Source organism: Lissotriton vulgaris, chromosome 1_1 (genome assembly GCF_964263255.1).
Source record: "Lissotriton vulgaris chromosome 1_1, aLisVul1.2, whole genome shotgun sequence".
Classification (NCBI taxonomy): Eukaryota; Metazoa; Chordata; class Amphibia; order Caudata; family Salamandridae; genus Lissotriton; species Lissotriton vulgaris.
In genome coordinates, this window is record NC_141685.1 from 889,688,967 (window position 1) to 889,714,429 (window position 25,463).

Here is a 25,463-nt window from a genome sequence, read left to right on the forward strand (position 1 = left end):
ACTGACATCAGGGGCTCTGCCAGGCTAGGCCTGACTACCTCTGGGGCAGTTTCTTCACAAGGGGTCAGATCAGTTCCCTGAGGAGGCTGATCCTTTCCTAAAGTCTGGTGGGAGGGAGATTTATTTTCCTCCTCAGTGCTCTCTGTCTGAGTGGAGTGATCCATAGTTTCAGGCTTCACAACACTATTATCTGTCTGAGTTTGAGCTGTGGCCATCACAACTCCACCAACCTTTTCAGGAAGGGACTCAGTTTGGGTATGGGCTGTAACCATCACGGCCTTGCCAACCTATTCAGGGAAGGAATCGGTCTGAGATTGGGCTGTGACAGGCACAGCCCTCCTGACCTGTTCAGGGAGGACATCTTGGACTGGGGCTGTGGATATCACTGCCCCCCTAACCTTACCATGGAGGTTTACCATTTTAAGATGGGTTTCTTGCTCTACCTCAGCCCAGGCTGAGATCTCTAAATCATTCCCCAGTAGGCAATCTACAGGCAAGTTTGATGACACTGCCACTCTCTTGGGACCAGTGACACTTCCCCAGCTGAGATTTACCACTGCTATGGGATGATCTCTCTGTACTCCATCAATGTTGGTCACCTGGTATGTGGCTCCAGGTATAAGTTGCCTTGAGGGGACTAGGCTCTCAGTCACCATGGTGATGCTAGCCCCTGTATCTCTATAGGGCTCAACTTTTTGATCATTGATGAGGGGCTCCTGTCTGTACTTGTCCAAAGTGTTGGGACAAGCTGTGAAGTTGGCAAACCCCATGCCAGTCTCACAGACAAGAGTATCTAAGTCAGGGGACCTGGTTAGGCCAGAGTCCCCAGGAACTCCCAAAGTAAATCCACCCAAATTCTTGGGGGCACTCCCACCACCTGGGGGATTACTACTAGTAGTAACAGGAGGCTTGGAAGTGTTACTTGGGGGTATGTTCTCCTTATTGTTGTTGGCCCATGGGCAACTGCTGTCAGTTTTCAAATGGCCTATTTGCAGGTATGGCAATAAGGTTTCTTTTGGGTATTGGAAGGATTCTGGGACCCACCCTTTTCAGAGGATTTTTGGGGCCCTGATGTGGTTTGATCTGAAGATTTATTCCCACCCTTCTCTTGAGGCTTGGTTGATTCTTTCTTTTGGTCACCGCCCTGGTTCTTAGGCCTAATCCTGGTTCTGACCCATTTGTCTGCCCTCTTACCCAATTCTTGTGGAGAGGTCAGATCAGAGTCTACCAGGTGCTGGTGTAATAACTGGTTCTGACAATTATTTAAGACTTGCTCTCTCATAATTAGATTATAGAATCCTGTGTAATCAGTAACCTTACTTCCCAGTAGCAAGCCTTCCAAAGCCTTAGTGGTACAATCAACAAAGTCAGTCCAATCCTGAGACTGAGTTTTCTGGGTGTCCCTGAACAGCAACCTGTACTGCTCGGTTGTTAAGCCAAACCCATCAATCAGTGTATTCTTCAGGACTTGGTAATTGTTAGCATCCTCAGCTCTAGTAGTGAGGAGCTTATCTCTATCTTTACCTTCAAAGGAGAGCCACAATACAGCTGCCCACTGACTCTGGGGGATGCACTGGACAGTGCAGGCCCTCCCCAAAGCAGTCATCCATTTGTGGATGTCATCCCCTTGTTTAAAGGGGGGCAGTATTTTACTCAGGTGTCTAGTATCAAAACTCCTGTCTTTATCTCTAGGGATAATGCTGCCACCAGTGGGGTCTGCCCCACTCAATTTCTGCTCTCTGGCAAAGGCAAGTCTTTCTTTGGCAAGGGCAAGTTCTTCCCTTTCAATCCTCAGATTGACTTCCCTCATCTTAGCTTCATGCTCCCTTCTCTGAGGGGATGTCATCCCTCTCTGAGAAGATGCCTGAGAGACATGGGTGTGAATAGATCTGTTAGAGCCTCTGGAGAGAGACATAACTCGTCTATTCCCAAGGTTAAGCCTGCTTGAGGATAGGCCTGGGGCTCCCCCAGTTCCATTCTCATGTATGCTTAAGTTGGCCCGGGTAAGTCTGCTGACTCCTCCCTGACCATGGGTTACCTCACCATCAGATGAGTCTCCATCTTCCTCTACTTCATCAGTTTCAGGGAGATTGGAGTCCTCCTCTAGTGGGGGTATGTTTCCCTCTGTAGGGTCAGATGGGCCTAGATTAGAAGCCCTTCTGGCATCAAATGTCTCTAAGAGACCTATCAGACAGTTAGTTGTAGGGTTAGAACCCTGTTTTAGTTTCCTGGCGGTACACAATTGTCTCATCTCCTGGAAGCTAAGGGCTGCATATCTTGACATGACCTGTGGAGGGTCAACTACCACCAGGGGAGCCACTGTGGTCTCTCCTGTGGTAGACATGCTTTTCTAGAGAGGTGTAAGTGGTGCACTTACCTACACTATGGGTTTACCTACTGATCCCTTGCTAAGAGTTGTAGTCAGGGTGTGCTACTTCCTTTCTACTACAACAGCTGGTTCAGTAGAACTCAGAGTATTTCTAAGCTTGTTATATGTACCTATGGTACCTTATGTGATCTCTCAAATGAGATCTCAAGATTATATTTGGTAAAAACAACAGCAAGCTCAAATCCCAACCGCTGCACACCAATGTGAGAAGTTGGCCTGATATTTGATGCTCACTAGTTCTAGTGATCACCTTGTATCAGTCCAAACAACCCTTATGGTGATTGGTTGTAAGTCAACCTTATAGACCAGCTATCCTAGTGGTAGCATGGACAAAGCAGTCTTAGGCTAAACTCTTTTGGCATGTGAAGCCAGCTGTTTTACCACATATAACCCCTTGAATACCAAGTGAAAGGACACCACACAGGTTGTTATGAAAATAAACAAGTATTTATTAACTAACATACACCTCTGAACTCTTTATGAGGTCAGAGGGCTAAGCACATGACAATCTCTTAGGAAGAATATGTTTAAGTTGCACAATTTACAATGGTGCCCTAGGGGCACGACAAACCATATACTAAGTAAGTGGAATGTGAAAGCCAATAATAGTAATGGAGCTGTCCAGAGGCTAAAGGATCGCTGGGACCATGCTATACTAACTTGAGGTAGGTAATAGGAGGCCCACGGAGCTCGTGTACAGAGTGTGAACTTACACGCGAGATGCGTACAACCGTCTATGGACAGTACAGTTTTAAGAAAAAGGTGAGTACGGATGTCCCTGACTAGATAGGACTAAAACGACTGTGGAACTGGACACTAGGAGAGTCAAGCTTCCCTTGAGCACCGAAATGCTCGTGTTACCTCACCCACAGCCTGCGGGTGCATAGGTGCCAGGTCGTGTCGGGTTCCGGCGTTGAAGTCTATGGAGCCTGGAGGAAAAGATGCTGCAGGCGGTCAGGAGGAAGATGTCCGGTGTGATCCAAGGGTGGATCAGTGAAGAGAAGAACCTGAAAGCAGAGGGGACAGTGTTCAAAGTCACTAGCCAGTGACTGAAGTAGAACCAGGAGTGGAACCAGATGTCGTCGTCGCGATCAGGTGAAGGTGGACGCTTGTCTCTGCAGCCACGTGGACCAGGTGGTGTCTTCGACGACCAGGATGGAGGCACGAGCTGTCCCACCCAGGCTCTCGCTGTCGGCGGTGTCGGCTTCGGAGTCAACAGGCCTTGGCAAAGGCAAACCACGCGGTGAGTGGAAACGACGTCTGGAGTGGTCCAGGAGGGTCAGGGGTACTCCTCTTTTGGAAGGGAGCAAGGGCCAGTCTGGAGCAACCAGACCAGCAGTGAAGATTTCGGGTTTCATTGTCTAGGAGGTCACTAGCCAGCCGGCAAGTGACCAGACAACGCGTCGAGCAGCAACAGGCAGAAGGGCCCCACGCAGATCTCGTGGATGCTGGAGGGCTGGTCTTCGGTGCAGGAGCTGCTCGGGGCTTCTCAGTCCCCAAAGCACTTGGACGAGGATGCCTCTGAAGTCGTGCTGGAGCGAAGTGCTGCTTCTTTCAAGATGGCCGGTCCCACGTGTCTCGTCGCACCCACGGATCTCAGCTGTGCTGCAGACGTAGGTAGAGGTCGGAGAGGTCTGGGAATCCGGGTCTCGTTGGGCTCTGAAGTCTGGATCCTGGAAGGAAGACGACAAAGGGAAGCCGCTGGACGCTGATGGTGCCTGCTTGCGCAGGGTGGACACTCCTTGCCCACAAGGGAGATTTCTTCAGTCTTCTGTGGAGCAGAACGTCGAAGTCCAGAGTTTCTTCTTGTAAAGTTGTTCAGGATAATCTAATTTGGAATGGGACCAGCTCCTAACTTTATCCGGCTGAAGGGGGCTGTACTACGACTAGGTCCCTCCTCTGGGTGGGACCAGGAAGGGGGGTGGTTACACCCCCTATCCTTTGTCCGGTCTTGCACCAGCTCTGGGGCTGGAGTGCCCCAGGAACTGGTTTAGACCGGAGTATGCACAGGGACACCTTGTGTGCCCCAGGCAGGTCTCATTCCTTTCAGCCCTGTCCTACCTAATACACAAAATCCTGTCTGGGGTGTTGCTAGCACCTCCCAAGGCAGGAAACCCTTTGTCCAAGCCTCCCTCGCTAGAAGGACTCCCAGCAGCAGGAGGTCAGACTTGTGTCTGTGGTGGCAGCATCCATTTTGTGAGGCTGAGGCTCGAGTTAACTTTAACCGGGGTTCACAGTTACATACATGTCGTGTGTCTCTAGAAGGGTGGAATGGTACCCCCGTCGCCAGAATTGGCGAGGGGGTAGTATTCCAATTCGTATGACACCTTACTCGACATGTTTTGATAATGTTATACCAAAGTTGGCAATAACCGCGAGGATTATAATGCACTTAAGAGTATATGGTATAGTGTTATCATGGAAACAGCTAAAGGACTTGGTTCCGAAAGCTGCAGACAGGCTCAGCTCATGCTAGAGCACCATCTCACATAATTCCAAGCACTCTGCCTTCAGGATTGATAAGGCCTGCCATAGGAGTGACTGATAGGAGGATATGTGTCCATTTTAGGGTTAGATATAGGGATACTATATCTAAAGCAAAGGGTGATTACACCACCTTGCCCCAGCTGATTGATCAGCCAGTTGTGTCAGATTTGGATGGCCAGCCAGGGGTGGCATAATACATGCTGCAGCCCCTGGTAGGCCCTAGGTGCACCTATGCCCTGGGTACCTAAGGTACACTGTACAGGGGCTGATAAGGTGACTCAGTATCCAATTGGTTATGCACCTAAGGTACATGGAATCCATTTTGCAGAGAGAGCAGTGAGCCTCGGGTCCTGAATAGCAGGGCCCCAGGTCAACTAAGTCGAAAAACCAGCAAAACACCAGGCAAAAAGTTGGGGGCAACCATAGTCAGATATCCACCTTCCTACAGATAGCTGCCTAAAGACTGCTTTCTCACATATCTTGGCCACCGCTGGGAGAAGAGAAATAGGGCGATAGCTGGCAAGTGTGTCTGGATCTAAGGATGGCTTCTTCAGAAGAGGTATAAGTTTAGCCTCCTTCCATACCTTGGGTACAATGCCGGTCTGAAGTGATATATTTATAATCGCATTCACCACCGGATTAACTACCTCAGCAAACAGCCTAGCAGGACACGGATCAGAGGGAGATCCAGATTTGAGGGATAAAAGGATAGATAGAGAATCCTTCAAGGTGATCGGCAAAAAAGCAATCAGTGGAGAAGCGGGCAGAGAGCGAACTGGCGGGCTCGAGGTGTGGACATCGGCCGGCCCTGTGCATCCCGATCCTAAAGAATCCTGTATTGCCTGCATTTTATCAGCATCCGTCACCACTACGTGCTCCGGTTGGGGTAGGGAGAGAGATCTGCAGCTGACCCAATCGCGGTTCGTGAGCCACCACTGCAACTGCCTTGCAGTGCCCTCCGAGACCTGGACGTGTTCGGACAGATTGCCCTGATGTTGTGCCCACTGAAACTTCAGGTCCTACTGCAGAGCCTGCATCCGCCACCTGGCGTGATGCACCAGAAGGATGCAGGAGGCCATAAGCCCCAGGAGCCGCAGCGTCAACCTGACCGAGATATAAAGGCTGAAAGATCGGAATCAGAGCCTGAATATCCCGAACCCGGTGTTCGGGGGGATAAACCCAAAACTGCGCTGAGTCCAGAACCGCTCCGATGAAAAGAAGCTTCTGAGAGGGGCACAGGTGTGACTTCGGCACATTGATGGAAAACCCCAGCGAGTGCAGGAGGTCGGCCGTAGTCTGGAGGTGGGAGACGACTGTGTGGGGCGAGCCTGCCTTCAAAGACCAATCGTCGAGATAGAGGAGGAATGAACCCCCTAATCTGCGCAAATGAGCTGTGACCACCGCCATCACTTTCGTGAACACCCGTGGAGGGCTGGTAAGGCCGAAGGGGAGCATGGTAAACAAAGTGCTTGTGGCCTACCGTGAACCGCAGGTAACGCCGGTGGGCCGGCAGGACGGGGATGTGGAAATATGCGTCATGCAAGTCCAACAATACCATCCAGTCTTCTGGGTCCAGGGCAGCTAGGACCTGAGCCAAAGTCAGCATCTTGAACTTCTCTTTCCGGAGGAAGCTGTTGACGCTCCGTAAGTCCAAGATAGGGCGTAGGCCTCCTTTGCCTAACTTGGGTACCAAACAGTAGTGGGAATAGCAACCATGTCCTACTTCTGGCCCAGGAACGCGCTAGACGGCCACCTTGGCCAAGAGGGCCGTAACTTCCTCCTGGAGAAGTCGTAAATGATCCCCCGTTATGTGGTGGTACTGCGGTGGCATGGCTGGGGGGGGGGGGGGTGTCGCCTTGAAGGAGAGGGAGTAGCCCCTTCGGACGATTTGCAGCACCCACCTGTCCAATGTGATGGAGCACCAGTGAAGGAGGTGATGGCGAACCCTGCCCCCACTGGCGTCGAATGGGCCTGAAAACTCAGAGGATTTTGAGGCAGATGCTGCAGGGGTGGGTGTGGACTGACCTTGCCGGTGATCCCTGGCACCGCCATGGCGGTTACCACGTCCGCGTTGAGGTGAGTTCTGCGGCTTGTGGCTAGCTGGACGTGAGGGGGCGCCCATTCCTTGGCCTCGAAAGGGACGAAAGGCGGAAGTTAGCTGGCGTTGGCCGAGGCCCAAGGACTTGCCCGTAGCCCTGGAGTCCTTGAAATGCTCCAGCGCACTGTCCGCCTTGTCGCCAAAGAGGCGACGGCCATCAAAGGGCATGTCCATAAGGGAAGCTTGGACATCGCCCGAAAAGGTGGCGAACCTCAGCCAGGCTTGGCGGAGAACCGCCAACGTTATTGCAATCGCCCTGCCTAGCGAGTCAGTGGTATCCAGTCCACACCGAATGGAATAGCGTGCTGCATCCCGTCTCTCTGCAAGGGCTTGGGTAAGCTTTACCTGGACCTCCGCCGGGCATTGCGGCAGCACTTCCACAACCGTATCCCACAGAGAGTGGGAGTAACGGCCCAAAAGTCAGGCGATGTTGACAGACCGCAACCCCAAACTCAGTGAGGAGAACAGTTTCTTGCCGAACTGGTCGTGTCTTTTGGATTCCAGATCCGGAGGGGCGGTCGGGAATGCGGCCTGGGAGGTTGAGGCCTGGATCACAAGGCTCTCCGGGGTGGGGTGAACGGACAGGAAACTGGGGCCGCCAGGGCCCGGGCGATGGCTTTGGGCCATGATCCGATCTACAGGGAGGCCTGTAGAGGGCTTGGACCAGGTGCCCAACAGAACGTCAGAGAGGGCTTTGTTGAATGGCAGGAGAGGCTCTGAGGAGCTTGCCTGCTGTTTGAGCACCTCAGTGAGCAGGTTAGTCCTCACGGCCACTGGGAGATCAAGAGCCAAGGCCTTGGCCGCCCTAGTCAACACCATGCTGTAAGCAGCCCCCTCCTCCGTAACCACGGTAGAAGGGGAGACAAATCCAGTGTTGGGCAAAGTGTCCAAACTACTGGCCTCCCCCAGTTTGTCTGCCCAGTCCAGGCTTAACTGGCACTGCAGTGCCAGAGGGTCTTCAGACCCCTCCGAATCCCCCTCCTCATCCATCTCCTGAAAGTCAGGAATAAATGATGGAGCCGGATTGTCGGTGAAGGGTTCACCAATCGGCGGCAAAGATGGCACGGTCCGACTCCGGATCTGGACCCGGGTGGGGATCGGGGACGAAGCCGGCGGAATGGTCGTAAGGTCAACCGGCGCCATCACGGATCCAGGCCTGGATCCCAAGGAACCCTGCGGCGTCGGGACCGGATTAGTCGACTGCGCCGAAGCACCTGACAGCACCGGGGCCGGAGCCGCCAGTCCGCTTGGGCCCCCCAGACGGACCCGCGGGGCCCGAAGGCGCCTCGGCGGGACCCGACGGAGGGAAGCGCGACCTCATGGCCGTGAGGAAGGCACGGATATTCTCCGGCGTTGCGTTCAGCTCAGGGACCGGCAGGTATGGAGCTGGACGCGGCGCTTGCGGAGCCGCATTGGCCGTGTCGCCCGAACCACCGGCCACGTCGCGCGAGCGTTGGGGGGAGTCAGAAGAGCGATGCCGCTTCTTTGACTTCTTGTGCCTCGACTTACCTGAAGACATGGAGCCCAACGAGTGGTGTTGACTCGCCGAGCTGTGATGACTGTGGCCCGCGACCGGTCCCTCGACCTCCTCCTGGACTGGGACCTAGAGCGGCGCGGGGCCGACTGCCGGAGCTCGAGGCAGTTACAGGACCGCTCCCGCCTAGCCTTCGACGTCAAGGCCTGGCATTCGGGGCACGACTTTTCATCGTGGTCGGCACAGAGGCAGTAAAGGCACCGACAGTGGGGGTCGGTAACCGACATCAAGCGGTTACAGTCGTCGCAGGGTTTGAAATTCGGACATCCCTAACTGCACCGGAGTCGAGGATCGACTCGAGAAGATCCAAAAGAGATCGAAAAAGTTAGTAAAATATGGACTAGGAGTACTGCTCTTCCCGGATCTGCACTTGCTGCCGGTAAAAAGAAGAACTGACATCAGTGCGCGAGGGCGGCGTCTAAGTACTCCAACGACATCATCCCGGCGACCAGGACACCAAAGACGGACGCGGAGACGCAGACGAAGTATTGCTGGAAGTTTTCTACTTTCTGAGTCAATATGCAACTGTTTTTGCTTCGGATCAAAAGATTCTTGTGGAGGAAGGTCTTTGGATGGAGTCTGTTTATGTTTGGAAGGTTTAAGAGGGATTTCATGCTTTTTAGGTTCGGTGCGGGATGTTTTGGCTCCGAAGACTTGACTTTTCCCTGTTTCGGATCCAAAGGCTTTTCTTTAAGAGGTTTCGGTTCCGATGCTTTCCGTTTAGCCGGTGTCGGTTTTGCAGCTTTTGTTTTCTGTGGTATTGGCTCAGAAGTCTTCGGTTTATGGGAATCTTCCGGTACTGAAGGCAGAGCGTCAGGCTAAGCCTTGTGTTTCGGTGCCGAAGATGTGGGTTCGGCACCTGCATGGGGTGGGCACGATCCAGAAGACTTGTCTTTATGTTTCATAGCCGGGCTCGAAGGCGGGGTGTCTGAAATGGTATCACAGTGTCGACCTGAGCCCAAAGGCGAAGGTGTAACCGGAGTTTTGGGTGTTTTTGTGGGCAGTTGGGGCTCGTTACTCACAGTTCGTTGAGCCGGAGTGACATTCGAGCTCTCTTTAAAGTCGGAGTCGTTGGCTCCAGAAACAGAAATGTGTTCTTTTTCGGCGCAGGGATGAAATTCTGTCTCTTCTCCTAAGATATCTGGCACCGGACTAGTGCCGCGTCTCATCTTGTGACGTCGAGCAAAATGGTCAAAAATTAATTTCTTCGATCAGAATGATCGACAGGCCTCGCAGTTGGTTTTTTCATGCTCCAGGGAGGGGCAGAGGTTACAGATCTCATACAGGTCCGTGTGTGGGAACTTAGCACCACACCTGGGGCATTTCTTAAATGGAGACCGTCGATCGAAGTAGTTGGATTTTACAATGCATGTCGAAAGGGAGCCCGCGATCGAAATCAATACCGTTGAGAGGTAAGGATTGTGTGTCGAAAAGGTTAGAAGACGATCCCGAACCACAGCGGTGTAATACACATTCAAACCCTATGGCGGAAAAATACAATCTGGGGATGGAGATGATGCCCATGCGCACTATCATCGTAAGGAGGAGTCACCAATCTCGTGACTAAGAAGACTTCTTTGAAGAAAAGCAAAGTGCAAACATCCGAGCCCAACACCAGATGGCGATCTATGCTAACGCATATGATCTCAGCTCATATGCCTCACACGTCAAAGCATTGGATGTCAAAGGTGAGAATTGTGCTACTGTTGCGCTCTGCTTTGATGGACGCCTGAACGTCGATGGCAAATCAACGCTTTTCGATGTCCTCATCGACTGCAAGACCTCCCTCGATGTCTGAAACGGGTGCAGCACCACTGTCATGTTCCTTATCAGTGTCGGCATCTACGGCAAGACCTCAATCAAAGTCAAGAGCTCTATGATCGATGTCATTTTCTCTTCATTCGCTTTCACTGTCATTTCATTTGACGTCTATCACGCCACTCTTCGACATCGAATCACTACTTGGAAAAGACATGCCTGTCCTCCAAGATCTCCATTGCCATCTAAAAAAGCATTGTATGACATCGAACACTCCTCTCTCGACGTCGAAAATTATTCAGATAGAGATCTCTTCATCCTCTTCTTGCTGATCTTGTTCACTCCAGCATATGGACCCTTTATCACCAGAGCAGGATCTTTTCCCAATACGTCCTGTTATTCCTCCTTCTGATTCTCCCCAGGCTCCTTTAAAACCGCTTATTATTTCTCCTGTACAACGGCACTCAAGAGCTACGTCAGTGTCACCTATCTGCAAATGGAAAGCTCCTTCACCTATAAAATCTCTCACAAGACCTAGAGCTAAGTCGCCCACAATCACCATCAACCTCTTCTTCATATTCGCCAATGTCTCCACCATGCTCTCCTTCTGGATATTTTCCTATTGATGATATTGTCAGGATGCCCTAGCCAGAGGAGCTTCTAAGCTCAACATACAAATTGATACACTAACAATTAGTATTGGTTATACTAGAACCTCTGCACCCTAAAGCTACACCAAGGCCTCTTTTACCTCTTCTTCCAGTCCTCAGACATCCTGTAGGAAAAGTTTCTGACTATCTACAGTGAAATCTGCAACTTCGAGGCTACTAAGAAATACAAGTCCCCTCCTCAGGATTCAGACTTCCTCAAAGCTGATCCTAAACTGCATTCCGTGATTATCAAAGCAGTTCTCAGGAAACATGCCTCTGTTTCGGGGAAAGCGCAGCTCTACCTGATGGAGAAAGCAAACAAATTGATACAATTGGAAAGATGTGTGGTACAGCATCTATACATTCACGTAATGCCAATTCAGCAGCTCTATTGGGCAGATATGATCCGGAGATTTGGGAGGGAATTAAGTTGTTCATATCTGATCTACCAGATCATAGACAACAGGATAATATGCAGTGCTACCCTTCGGACTGAAAATCAGCACTACCATCTGTTTCCAAATGTATGGTAGTGGTTGCAGTCAACCAAGGAAACAAGGTATTTTCATAAATCTATACCTGGATGACTGGCTCAGAGCACTCTTTTTATAAAGCAAAAGAGGACTACGCTGCTACACCGTCTCTCCGAATCAATCCACAGAAGTCCATTGCAACACCGGTGCAGTGCTTCACATTTCTAGGAGCTACTCTGGACATTCCAAAAGAAAGCGTGTATCCTTCGGAGAGAGTGTTTTTAATTTGAACAAAATGCTAACAAATTCGACAACAGACCAGGCCCACAGTTCGCATGGTAGCTTTTCTACTAGGATCGATGGCGTCCTGCATAAATATTGTACCAAACGCACGCCTGTACATGAGACCTCTACAGGCATGTCTGGAAGATCAATGGTCACAAAGAACAGGCCTTTAGGAAGATTGGATTCTCCTGACATAAAATGCAGGCCAGTCACTTGTATGGTGGACCAACTCGAACAATCTGTTGACGGGAGTTCCATTTAAAAAAAACAACCCCATCTCAGACGATCATCACAGATCCATCTTTAACAGGATGGGGTGCTCAAATGAACGATCTGACCAGTCGGGGTATATGGTCTCAAAGAGAAATGAAATACCAAGTAAATCTTTTAGCACTGAAAGCTGTCTTACTGGCCCTCAAAGCATTTCTTCCATCCCTGTAATCGAAGGACCTCATGATTCAATCAGATAACACCATCACAATGTTTTACATCAACAAACAGGGTGAAACAAGATCCAGACAGACGATTCTCCCTTACACCCTTTCACATCCCAGGAGTCTTTTTCGGCTCTGAAGATTTTTTCGGCTCCGGTATATTTCTTGGATGGGATTGTTTTTTCGGTTCCGGTGGTCTTCTTGAATCCGAAGCGGGTTTGAATTCATATCTGTGCATAGATCGCCGCCTAGTGTTGGGCCCGGATGATTGCACATTGTTGTCCTGCAAGAGTCTTCGAAGTATCACGAGATAGGTGTCTCCTCCCCTGGACTACAGTGCGCATGGGCATCGACTCCATCCTCAGATTGTTTCTCGCCATTGTGGCAAAGATGGAGTGTGAGTAAGTGATGACCATGCTAAGAGTAATTCTAAGTGCTGCAGCCGCTACAGGCGCCGGGGAGGAGGGCGGGCGATATGAATGTCAGCAGCCCTACATGCCAAGAACAGATGCATACTGGTAAGTAGCATATTCGGTTCGAGGCATGTGGGCTGCTGAATTCGTATCTGTGCATATAATACATAGCAGTCCCTCCATTAGCGGCGGCCGCCTGTGCCAGCTGCAGCAGTTTGAAAAAGTGTTTTAAAACAGCCTGCCCTACAGCTGCTTGCTGTTTGGAGTGCACATCTACGCAGTAGTGTTTTGTAAATGTGTGTGTGGTAGACCATGTGGCTGCTCTACATATGTCTTCTAAAGGAATATTTCCAAGGAAAGCCATGGAGGCCCCCAACTTTCGCGTGGAGTGGGCCCTTGGGGGAACCGTTAATGTGCGCTTGGCCTTTTGATAGCAAATCTGAATGCACTTAACGATCCACCTGGCTATACCTGCCTTGGAAATGGGGTTGCCTTTGTGTTGTGGCGAAAAGGCAACAAACAGTTGTTTTGTTTTCCGAAAATCTTTGGTCCTATCTATGTAGTACATTAGAGCTCTTTTGACGTCTAGTGTGTGGAGCATTCCCTCCGCCACTGACTCAGGATTTTGGAAGAACACTGGCAGTTCTATAGTCTGATTGATATGGAACTGTGAAACCACTTTAGGCAGAAACTTAGGTTTAGTGCGGAGTACAACCCTGTTGGAGTGAATCTGTATAAATGGCTCCTGGATAGTTAGTGCCTGAAGTTCCCTAACTCGTCGTAGCGATGTGATTGCTATTAGGAAAGCCACTTTCCACGTCAAAAATTGAATCTCGCATGAGTGTAGAGGCTCAAAAGGTGGACCCATCAGTCTGGTGAGGACAACATTTAGGTTCTATTCAGGAGCTGGTGGGTGTCGGGATGAATAACGCGTTTGAGTCCCTCCAGAAAGGCTTTAATGGCTGGCACTCTGAAAAGCGAGAGATGCTGCCTGTTTTGGAGATAAGCTGCTATTGCGGACAAATGTATACGAATGGAAGCATAGGCCAAATTGCATTTGTATAGATGTAACAGATAACAAATGATGTTGTGAGTAGATGCATCTAGCGGGTTGATGTTGTGGTCGGCACAATAAATGACAAACCGCTTCCATTTCGCCGCATAACGTGCTCTGGTGGTGGGTTTTCTTGCCTCTCTTATGATATCCATACAGTCAGGAGGCAAGTTGAGGTAGCCAAATTGTAAGACCTCAGGAGCCAGATCGCCAGGTTGAGCTGTTGCGGATCTGGATGCTGAACGTCGCCATGGCTCTGCGTCAAAAGCCTGGGTGTGAGGTGCAGCCTTTGATGCGGTACCACGGATAGTTCTAGAAACCTGGTGTACCATGGTTGGCGTGCCCACGTCGGAGCAACCAGGATGAGTGTCATCGAGTGTTGCTTCAGCTTGCGTGCCACCAGCGGTATTAGAGGTGCCGGGGGAAAAGCGTACGCAAATATGCCTGACCAGTTCATCCATATCGAATTGCCCTGCAACTGTGGGTGTGGGAACCTGGCGGCAAAGCTTTGGCATTTGGCGTTTTCCTTTGTGGCGAACAGGTCTATCTCTGGACGACCCCACTGCTGGAAGTACGGCTGGAGTACTGATGGATGTATCTCCCACTGCATTTGGTGGCTGTACCTGCTGAGCAGGTCCGCCATCTGATTGTCCTTGCCCGGGAGGTGATCCGCCATGAGTAAGATATTCCTCTGAATGGCCCACTTCCACATGCTCTGAGCCAGATGAGACAACTGTGGAGAGTGTGTACCTCCCTGCATCTGTATGTAGTACATGGCCGTCATGTTGTCCGTCCGGATCAACACAACCTTGTTGCACAGATTTACTTTGAATGCTTTCATCGCCATGAAGATAGCCATCAGTTCTAGAAGGTTGATGTGCATCTTCCTTTGCTGCGCTGTCCATAGTCCCTGCACTGTGTAGTGGAGTCGAATATGCTACTTACCAGTATGCATCTGTTCTTGGCATGTAGGGCTGCTGACATTCATATCTGTGCATAGATCGCCGCCTAGTGTTGGGTCCGGATGATTGCACATTTTTTTCCTGGAAGAGTCTTCGAAGTATCACGAGATAGGTGGCTCCTCCCCTGGACTACAATGCGCATGGGCATCGACTCCATCCTCAGATTGTTTTTAGCCATTGTGGCCAAGATAGAGTGAAACTCAGTGAATGATGACCTTGCTAGAAGTATATGTGAATTCTGCAGCTGCTACAGGCGCTAGGGAGGAGGGCGGGCGATATGAATGTCAGCAGCCCTACTTGCCAAGAACAGATGCATACTGGTAAGTAGCATATTCGTTTCGAGGCATGTGGGCTGCTGAATTCATATCTGTGCATAGAATACATAGTAGTCCCTCCATTACCTCCGTGCCAGCTGCAGCAGTGTGGAAAAGTGTTTTGAGAACAGCCTGCCCTACAGCTGCTTGCTGTTTGGAGTGCACATGAACACAATAATGCTTTGTAAATGTGTGTGTGGTAGACCGAGTGGCTGCTCTACATATGTCTTCCAAAGGAATGTTTCCAAGGAATGCCATAGAGGCCCCCAACTTCCTAGTGGAGTGGGCCCTTGGTGGAATGGTGAGAGTACGTTTTGCTTTCAGATAGCAGATCTGGATACATTTAACGATCCACCTAGCAATACCAGCCTTGGAAATAGCGTTACCTTTGTGGTGCGGTGCAAAGGCGACAAAGAGTTGCTTAGTCTTCCTAAAATCCTCGGTCCTATCGATGTAATACATCAGGGCCCTTTTGACGTCAAGGGTGTGGAGCATTCTCTCCACCAATGATTTTGGAAGAAGACAGGCAATTCAATAGTCTGATTGATATGGAATTGAGACACAACTTTGGGTAGAAACTTAGGGTTAGTGCGAAGCACCACCCTGTTAGAATGAATTTGAATAAATGGCTCTTGGATAGTCAGGGCTTGTAATTCACTAACTCTCCGTAGCGATGTAATTGCTATGAGGAAAGCCACTTTCCATGTTAAGAACTGAATCTCACAGGAGTGCAGTGGCTCAAAGGGAGGACCCATCAGCCGGGTGAGGACCACATTGAGGTTCCACTCTGGAGCTGGTGGAGTCCGCGGAGGAATGACTCGTTTGAGCCCTTCCAGAAAAGCTTTAATGGCAGGCACCCTGAAGAGGGAGAGGTGCTGCCTATTCTGGAGATAAGCGGCCATCGCAGATAGATGTATGCGAATGGAAGCATATGCCAGATTACATTTGTACAGATGGAAAAGGTAACAGATGATTTTCTGAATAGACGCATCTAGCGGGTTAATGTTGTGGTCTGCACAATAAATGACAAACCGCTTCCATTTTGCCGCATAGCATGCTCTGGTGGTGGGCTTCCTCGCCTCCCGAATGATGTCCATACAGTCGGAAGGCAAGTGCAGGTAGCCAAATTCTAGGACTTCAGGAGCCAGATCGCCAGGTTGAGCTGTTGCGGATCTGGATGCTGAATGTCGCCATGGCTCTGCGTCAGAAGGCTGGGTGTGAGACGTAGCCTCTGATGCGGTACCACGGATAGTTCCAGAAACGTGGTGTACCATTGTTGGCGAGCCCACGTTGGAGCAACCAGGATGAGAGTCATCGAGAGCTGCCTGAGCTTGCGTGCCACCAGCGGTATCAAGGGTGCTGGGGGAAAAGCGTACGCAAATCTGCCTGACCAGTTTATCCATATCGCATTGCCCTGCGACTCTGGGTGTGGGAACCTGGCGGCGAAGCTTTGGCATTTTGCGTTCTCCCTTGTGGCGAAGAGGTCGATCTCTGGATGACCCCACCTTTGGTAGTACGGTTGGAGTACTGATGGATGTATCTCCCACTCGTGCATTTGGTGGCTGTGCCTGCTGAGCAGGTCCACCATCTGATTGTCCTTGCCCGGGAGGTGTTCTGCCATGAGGAAGATGTTCCTCTGAATGGCCCACTTCCACATGCTCTGAGCCAGATGAGACAGCTGCGGAGAGCGTGTTCCTCCCTGCTTCTGAATGTAGTACATTGCCGTCATGTTGTCCGTCCGGATCAACACGACCTTGTTGCACAGATGTACTTTGAAGGCTTTTAGTGCCATGAAGATCGCCATCAGTTCCAGAACATTGATGTGCATCTTCCTCTGCTGTTGCGTCCATAGTCTCTGCACAGTGTAATGGAGTACATGAGCTCCCCATCCCTGGAGAGAGGCGTCCGTCGTCAGGATGATCTGTGGCACAGGCTCTTGGAACGGTCGGCCCTTGCAAAGGTTTCGTGGATTCCACCAATGGAGAGAGTTGTATGCCCGACCGCTCACCAACACTAGGTCTTTCAACTGCCCGTGAGCCTGAGTCCACTGACGTGCTAAGCACTCCTGAAGCGGACGCATATGTAGTCTCGCGTGCGGGACAATGGAGATGCAGGAGGCCATCATGCCCATCAACTGCATGAACACTCTTGCTGGAAGCGAGTGTTGAGGTCCGAATTTTTGTATCAGCGATTGAATGCTGCTGACCCTCACTGAATTCGGCTGTGCTGTGGCCGCCAGAGTGTTTATGGTCGCACCCAGATACTGCCGTACGTGGGCGGGCTGGAGGTGGGATTTTGGGTAATTCAGTGAGAATCCCAGATCGTGCAGGAGGTGAATGGTGTGGGACATGTGGGCGGCACACTGCTGGGCTGACTTCGCTTGGATGAGCCAGTCGTCCAGATAGGGGTAGACGTGGATGTTCCGTCTCCTGAGATGCGCCGCCACTGTTGCCAGGCACTTTGTGAACACCCTGGGTGCCGTGGTGACACCTAAAGGCAAAACCTTGAACTGGTAGTGCTGGTTTTGGATGGTGAACCTGAGGTATTTCCTGTGTGAAGGGTGCCATGGAATGTGAAAGTACGCATCCTTGAGGTCTAAAGTTGCGAGAAAATCCCCCTGCCTGAGCAACGGGAGCACTTGCTGCAGGGTCAGCATATGGAAGTGCTCCGACAGGATGTAGTAGTTGAGTGGCCTGAGGTTCAGGATGGGCCTGAGAGACCCGTCCTTCTTTGGAATCAAGAAGTACAGGGAGTATACCCCTGTGCCTCTTTCTGGCATAGGCACAAGCTCTATTGCCCCTTTTTGCAGCATGACGGTGACCTCCTGCTGCAATAAGTGCAAGTGCTCGTCCGACATAGGACGGTGCCTTGGGGGCATGTTGGGTGGAGTGGATGTTCACTCCAGACAATAACCGTATTGGATAAGTTTTCTGACCCACCTGTCCGTGGTGATGGACTTCCAGACAGGCAGGAACTGCGGAGTCTCCCCCCGACCGGTGTTGTGTGGTCGGGGGGCAGTGACAAGGCGTCACTGTTTGCTGGTGGCAGAGGACCTGGAGCTGTTGTTGCCACGTCCTCTGCCCTTGGCGCTGTTGCCACGATATCCACCTCGACTCTTGTTGGCGTAAGTAGTCTGGGTGTTGCCTTTGTAGTATTGCGTGGACTGTGAAAGCTGACCCCTGGAGACGCCTCTAGTGGTGGAGCGACGAAAGGACCCACCCCGAAACTGCTGGGACTGTAAGGCACCCATGGATTTAGCAGTGTCAGTGTCCTTTCTCATTTTTTCTAGGGTGGTGTCAACCTCTGGGCCAAACAGGTGATCTGGGTTAACCGTTTGGTTCAGGATGGTGGTTTGGATGTCTGGCTTAAATCCAGAGATTCTCAGCCAGGCATGTCTCGAAGCATAACACTGGTGTTTGTAGCTCTGGCCGCGGTATCAGCTGCGTCCAGAGCGCACTTAATGGAAGCGTTAGAGATTAGCTTCCCTTCTTGAATCAGCATCTCAGCCCCTTCCTTGTATTGATCAGGCAGGTGTTGCAACAGGGTCTCTAGTGTATCATAGTGCGCCCTGTCATAGCGCGCTAGAAGCGCCTGTGTGTTAGAGATGCGCCATATGTTGGCTGCCTGTGCTGCTACCCTCTTCCCCGAAGCCTCAAAGACCTTGGATTCTTTGTCTGGGGGAGGAGCATCACCAGTAGTCTAAGAATTGGCCCTCTTCCGGGCATTCGAGACGACAAGGGAGTCCAGAGGCAACTGTCCTTTAATGTAGGTAGGATCAGTAGGCGCCGACTTGCATTTTTTGTCAATCCTAGGGTTTATCACCCTCGCCCTGGTTGGTTCTTTAAAGATCTCAGCAGCATGCTTTAAAACACCTTTTAGCATAGGCAGAGTTTTTACAGCCTTTTCTGACACTGAAAAAGTCTCAAAGAGGAAATCCACATCCACAGGGTCAGCATGCAGCTGGACATTGTGATTGTTTGCGGCCCGTTCAATGAGGGCATTGAAAGCAGCAGAGTCTTCTGTAGGTGAAGTCTTTGCAGAAAAGAGTTGAGGGTCTTGTCCTGAATGAGGATCCCCAGGGTCACCACCAGCTGCCCAGGGCTCATTTGTATCCTCGGGGTCTGTATAGACTGGATAACTGTATTCATCTCCTTCATCTCCCTCACCAGCGTCCACATCGGAGTAAGTGGGCGACACATCATGAGTCTGTGGTGAAAGGGGTTCCACCAAGACCGGAGAGCAAGCAGAGTCCTTCTTCTTGAGAGGGATCTTGTAAGGCTCCAGGTGGGGTTCTGGGGTGATTTTCCGCTTCAGGAGGGAAAGCCTGCCCGTTTCGGTGTCGAAGTGTTCCTGACGCTTATCCCCCGAAGGTCGTCAAGGTCGCGGGCCGTGGACCACTGACGACGCCGAGGAGACCTTTTCGGGCACGCCGGCCACCGCCTTAGGAGCGAAAGCCTTCGGCGCCGTCTTAGGTGGCAATGTAAAGAGGATCGGCGTGGACGCCTTAACTGGTTTCTCCACAGGCTACGCAGGCGGAGGGTTCTTCGGTTCGACCGCCGCGGTGCCGTCCTTGATGCGCTGCAGGGAGTCCATCACCTTTTTGGTGAACGCGGCGGATGGACGCGCTGGTTCAACGGAGTCCTTCGAGGCCACTTTCGGAGTAGGATCCTTCGAGGCCACTTTCGCAGTCGACTCACGAGGCGCAGCGCCCTTGGCCTTGGCCTTGTCGTCCGGACGCGGGGCAGAGAGGACCTTCGGGTCATCGAGTCGCTTCTTCGGGTCACCAAGAGTTTTCTTTGGTTCCGCGACAGCCTTCTTCGGGTCGACAAAGCCCTTGCCGGCGTCGACCGTCCTTGGCGCCGACGTGCCAGTATCGACCACCTTTACTTTAGTCTTCGGCGCGGCAGACTTCGTCTCGACGCCCTTGAGTTGGCCTTTCGGCTCGACAGCCATCTTCGGCTTCTTCGGCACCGAAGCCTCCTAAGTTATCGATCCGACCAAAGCGATGCGCACTTTTGGTTTCGATGCTTGCACCTGCGCAGTATCTGGCGTCGAGACCGTAGGTTTTACTTTCGCTTTCGTTTTGCCAGGGAGTGGCTCGGTAACAATGTCCATGGCCGGGCCCGAAGGCGGGGCCGTGGAACCCATATCGAGGTCTTGGGTAAGGCCCGAAGGCGATCCCTCGACCTGGGCCTTATGAATAGGCACGGCCCCAGAGTCAGTTTGAGGAAGCTCCTCGTCCGAGCTATCCTCCATGGCTCGAGGGCACCATCGTCGTCTCCTACCTCCTCGACGACTTCTTCGCTTTCGAACACCTCAGCATCAGCGTCGTAGTTTTCTTCGACGTCCGACGCGGGGTTTGATTCCGAAACGTCCTGGATATAGTCTTCCTCGACATCCCCAGCATCGAAAATGTCCGTAGGCGCCGAAGCAGATTGCTGGGCCTCCAGGCGCGCAGCTCGTCCAAGCTTAAGTGTCTTCTTGGACCTGAAGCGTGAACAGGCCATACACTTGGCCTCATCATGGTCCGGCTACAGACACTTGTTGCACACCGGATGGACGTCGATGTGGGGGTACTTCGAGTTACAGACCGGACATCTCTTGAATGGACTTCGGTCCATGATGTTTGGTCGATAAGTCAGGAGCGTCGACTAGGCCTTCCGCGCCGAGAGCACGCGGAAGTACAAAACCGGCTCGGAGCCGAGCTAGAAGAAGTAAAGCCGAACGCAAGACAATACCGACGTATAGCCTAAAGACCTTTTGGTCTCAAGAAAGTTTTTCTATCGATTCCGACAAGAGGGAATTAAAGACATCCGAACCGAATGGCGGAAAAAACCAATCTGAGGATGGAGTCGATGCCCATGCGCACTGTAGTCCAGGGGAGGAGCCACCTATCTCGTGATACTTCGAAGACTCTTCCAGGACAACAATGTGCAATCATCCGGACCCAACACTAGGCGGCAACCCAACCTAGTCATTTGAGGACTATAATGGTGGAGAGGAAAGTGATCTACAATAACGAAAAATAGCTGCTAAGTTAACTTTTATCTGACTATGCGCCAAGCCTAATTGCGCCAGCTGTAAAAGGTATGGTGGGACTTGCTCTAGGGAGGAAGAAAGCAGATCTATTACTGATTGATGGCATCAGATGCTGAAACGTTTTAGATTTTGTGATCTATCACCCACTCCCAGATCTTCTGTGCTTCCCTGGAAAGTGGACGAGATCTTGTGCCGCCCTGCTTCTTCATATAGTGCATCTTTGCAGTATTGTCCGTACGGACCAGCACTGTTGAATTTCGTATTAAGGGAAGAAAAGGTTGGAGGGCCAGATGCACAGCTTTCAGTTCCAGCAAATTTATGTGTGATAACACATGCCACTCACTTGGAGCTCTTGGAGGTAAGCTCCCTTTCCTTCCAGGGACTCAGCTGTAGTAATTTCCAATGGTACAGTTATTTGTTGTAGGAACAGCCCTGCTGACAGGTGACTTGTTTGTCCACCACTCCAAGGCTTTCAGCATGCGTGGAGTTACTTTGATGTGAAGGAGACAACAGAATGCACCTACTGCTTGTCCAGCTCCTCCTGAATGGGACGCATTTTGTACCAACACAGCAAGGTTTCATGGGTATGCATGATGATATCAGTCCCAAGAGAAATTTGCAAAGTCGGACTGAAAGAGATTTTTTGATAGAATTAGAGTGAGAAGCAGCAGTTGTCAGTCTGTTGCAGGATACACTTTTAAGCATACCAGGTCTAACTTGGCTCCTAGAAAGACAATTGTTTGCGATGGGTTCTGTCTGGATTTCTGTAGTTTGAGAGTAAGACCCAAAACACCGGAAGAGTTGTGCAGGCTTTCGTGGATGCTATCGCTGTCTTGGAAGGTGCTTGATCACGCATTGGTGTGGGGGTTACAAGTAGGGTAGTACCCATGGCAAGGATAGCCTGGACCTCTTTCTCTGACAGCAAAAGGTGATATAGGTAGAGGACATATGGCGGCAGGGTGGCATGTTATGTTGGTTGCTATGCAGCAGACCTCGAGACAGTACTTTTCATGTACAACAGAAAAAGCTTTTCGGGTGGACAAGGCAAAACCTTGCTTAGAGAAAGATTTCGACTCCAACGCTAACATTTTCGTCTTGTTAGAAGGACCCATAGGTTGACTTTGATGTCTTGCATTGTGGCTCTGAGAGTTGAGCTCTTTGAGGAACTGCAGGATCCACGAATCTTGACAGCTTCTTAATATTATTATTTAGTATAGACTCAGAAATATCAACTCTAAGAGATAATTTCTCCAATATCAGAGCCAACGTCTTGCTTCTGCTGAGCCTCTTCTGCAGTAGAAATTTCACGATGGCCGAACTCTTTTCGATCTTTAAGTACCAAAGCACTCAGCCATTTCCTTTGCCCAATATGCTAGGATTAAATTCTCTTTGAATATAAGAGACTTCCTTTGTACGAAGAATAAGCGATAAGAGACCTGTGATTGATGATCCTTATGAAAATATGGCATGCACAACGTGTGGCAATTAGGACAAACCTCAATTAAGCTGCTCTGCATTCTTTTTGTAGGTGTCTGAGAGACAAAAGGAAAATCTCCAAAACACTCTCGAACCTTGTCCAAGACCCATGAAAAAACATAGTACTACTCTTTGATGGCTGTCAAAAGTTGATAGCCTGTGACCCTCCCAGACTCCTGCATCAGGAAGCATAGTCCCTACGAAGTTGTGGGCCTGAAATTCTTCGCAGCGCTCCAATACATATCCGAACTCATCAGAATCTAAAATTTAGATTACGTTTTGGAGGGCTTACGGTCGATGTCATGCCGATTGACAATGACTCTGGCTACCATGCACAACCAGGAAAAAACCTTTTTGTACAAATATTACTGAATCCTTACCCCTAGATGGCAGAATATGCACAGTATGTTAATCTAGAATAAACAAGGTGCAAAATCGCATTATTCTCACTTTCTTTTCTCCAATTAAACATGTAATTTCTCTTGCTGAATACTTAATCTGACCTTGCCTCACAAGATCATCTACTGAATTTCATCTCCAACAAGGATATTCCTATGACTCTGCCTTGACTGTGCAAGTCTAGCAATCCTTCTGCAGCCTTGCAACAGTGTCACAGTCCCTTCATGTCCCCAGTTTTATACCAGCATTGTGGGTTAGGACAAATATGCTACTGTTGTTAAAAGAGGCTTACACTAGAATCTTGTTTGTGAAGCATTGAATATTTACACAGGCTTTCTGAAAGGATGTGCAAGAGCTGAAAACCATTTGTTTAGAGGTGCAGCATGCAAACCTCAAATTGGGCACGGTCAGCTTAGGCTTTCTTCATTTTGAGGTTGAGAAATGGAGCACAATTAAACGTAGCAATATTAAAATCTGTGATTGACAGCGTTAAGAAAAGACAACATCTGTAGTAGATATAAGAAAAACACTAGCTATTAAATACATTTAAAGGGCACTATGGCGGTTCATACACCGGATTAATAGCTTTAGAGGTAGATGCTACCAGTCACAGAATGTTCTTTGCAGTCCATTTTCCCATCATGCTGACTTTATGGGTGCAGGCTTGCAAAATTAGAAGTTGCTGCACTGGGGGTTAGTGCTGCAGCACTAACAGGTGCTTTAGCTCATGTGTGCCACACCAGTGCCTGGGATGCACCAAATTATACTGAGATTACGACTGGGTAATTTCAGGATGCTATGGAACCCTTTAGCCTCAACTTTAAAGCCATTACAATTTTTATTGATTGTGCCAGTGGAGAGAAAGTCCCACATATACACTGTGTGCTTCATAGATAAACATTGGGCTGCACCCCACAGCTACAATATCATGAGGTTTATTGGTGTATGATAGATAGCATTAAACTTACAGAGCGTACCTGTGGAGGCCGATGATGCACAGTCAGTTGTGGTCCTGATGCTCCAATAGTCATTCCATTATTCACCACATATGCAGTTGTCTGAGGCATTCGGACAGCCACTCCTAAAGCCCCAAAAGACAAACAAGGATTTAGTTCCAGAATATTTCTTCTTAGCATAAAACAAAAGCAAGGCACGGTCCTACTTGTGTCAAGCAGTTGGTATCCAGCGAGTTAAACTTCACTGCATAAATGTTCCTAAAAATAAGCGGACAGCTGCATGTGGTAAAGCCCACATAATGGCCCCTCATTTAAGGAACACCCAAAGGCTCAACCAGAACACACTTTCAGGCCTCTGCAACATTTCAAAACAAGCTAACACATTCCTTTGAATATGGATTTGTATAGGCCCCTGTTATGTGCACGGTTCATAAAAATAGCTAGAAATTGGCTACACCACCATTTTTCCAGTAGCCTGAATCACTCGGGTTCATTAAATATGGAATAATTCCAAAGGGACTCTTTATTAAAGTCTTAAGCACTTAACAGTACTGTCATCATGCGGGATCCAGAAGGAACACTTTACCCCCCCCCCCAAAAATATATAAATAAAAAATGCCTACAATAAAAACCATAAATACATCCGACAAACTATCTTCAAGCTAAATTAGCACATTTTAACCTTTTCTTAACAACAACAAAAAAAACAACTGCATTAAAAAGACAATTTTTTGGTGAACTGATCAGAATCAAGCCTTTAACAAAGAGAACATCGGGACAATGTAGCCGGATAAGCTGCAAACATAACCTCTACAAAGATGAAAGTGCTCTGTTGAGGAAGATCATCCCACCAGTAATCCACTACCCCATTAGTGTCAGTTTAAAAAAGTTACTGCCCTTTAGTAACAATCTTTGTGGTAGATACTCTATCTACCTGTAGATTCCTCTCCTGTTGAGCATCCCCAGGTGTCAAACCAGATCCAGAAACTTTCATAGCTCTCGAGCACTGGTATGGGGTGCTCAACTTCATCTCCACGCTGGAAGAGACGCCATGGTTATGTATCAGGAGCCATGAAGCACTATAATCAGTGTAGTAACGTCAGTTTCCCGTCGATTTCTTTGTACCATTTAAGGAAGAGGTGAGGAACAACATAAAATGAGGTAGTGCAGTGCAGCAATCTAATAGGAACCTTTTTATTGGGCCTTATGACCTTAAGGAACTCGGATGAGGGTAGAATTGTTGAGGAATCTGCATGTAAATAGAGTATCCACCTGAAAGATGGTTTCCAAAGTTCAGTAAATTTTCCTACTGATTGACACTTCTACCTGCAGATTCCACACCTTTAGAATAGATTCCACAGAAATACCTCCCAGGAGGTGGTTCTAAAGGATTGGTCACAAGAAGAAATCCTGGTGAACAGAGTATGTGATATGACCATCCCTGCTCACCTCCAAACCCAGACAGTAATGCTTGGAGAAGATATAAAGGGAAGTTCATGTTGCCCGACAGATCTTAGCCACAGGAACACGCCTAGCCAATGCTGAGGTGAAAGGCTTGGCCCTGGTGGAAATTATCTCTGGCAATTCCTTATTTGCAACACCGCAGCACACCATGATGCACAGGATCATACCAAGCGCTTCTGGACTCCCTTAATCTTATTGCTACCTATGTACCCCACAAAAAGCTGATCGGATCTCTTTGGTATGGGCAATGTAAAAAATGACCACCCTCTGGGGTCCAG

At 49.8% G+C, this 25,463-nt stretch overlaps 1 protein-coding gene across 10 annotated transcripts in view; it reads right to left on the reverse strand.

Moving 5' to 3' along the window:
* The window catches only part of ATF7IP (activating transcription factor 7 interacting protein), a 673,891-nt gene that overhangs the window by 70,598 nt on the left and 577,830 nt on the right, over nucleotides 1-25,463 (reverse strand). For 6 of the 10 annotated variants that reach the window (XM_086958898.1, XM_086958874.1, XM_086958883.1 and 3 more), the window contains one exon: nucleotides 23,734-23,846. In XM_086958898.1, the coding sequence (XP_086815024.1) occupies nucleotides 23,734-23,846 (113 nt within the window). The remainder of the gene's footprint in view (nucleotides 1-23,733; nucleotides 23,847-25,463) is intronic. The other 4 variants (XM_086958904.1, XM_086958907.1, XM_086958893.1 and 1 more) reach the window with 1 other exon arrangement.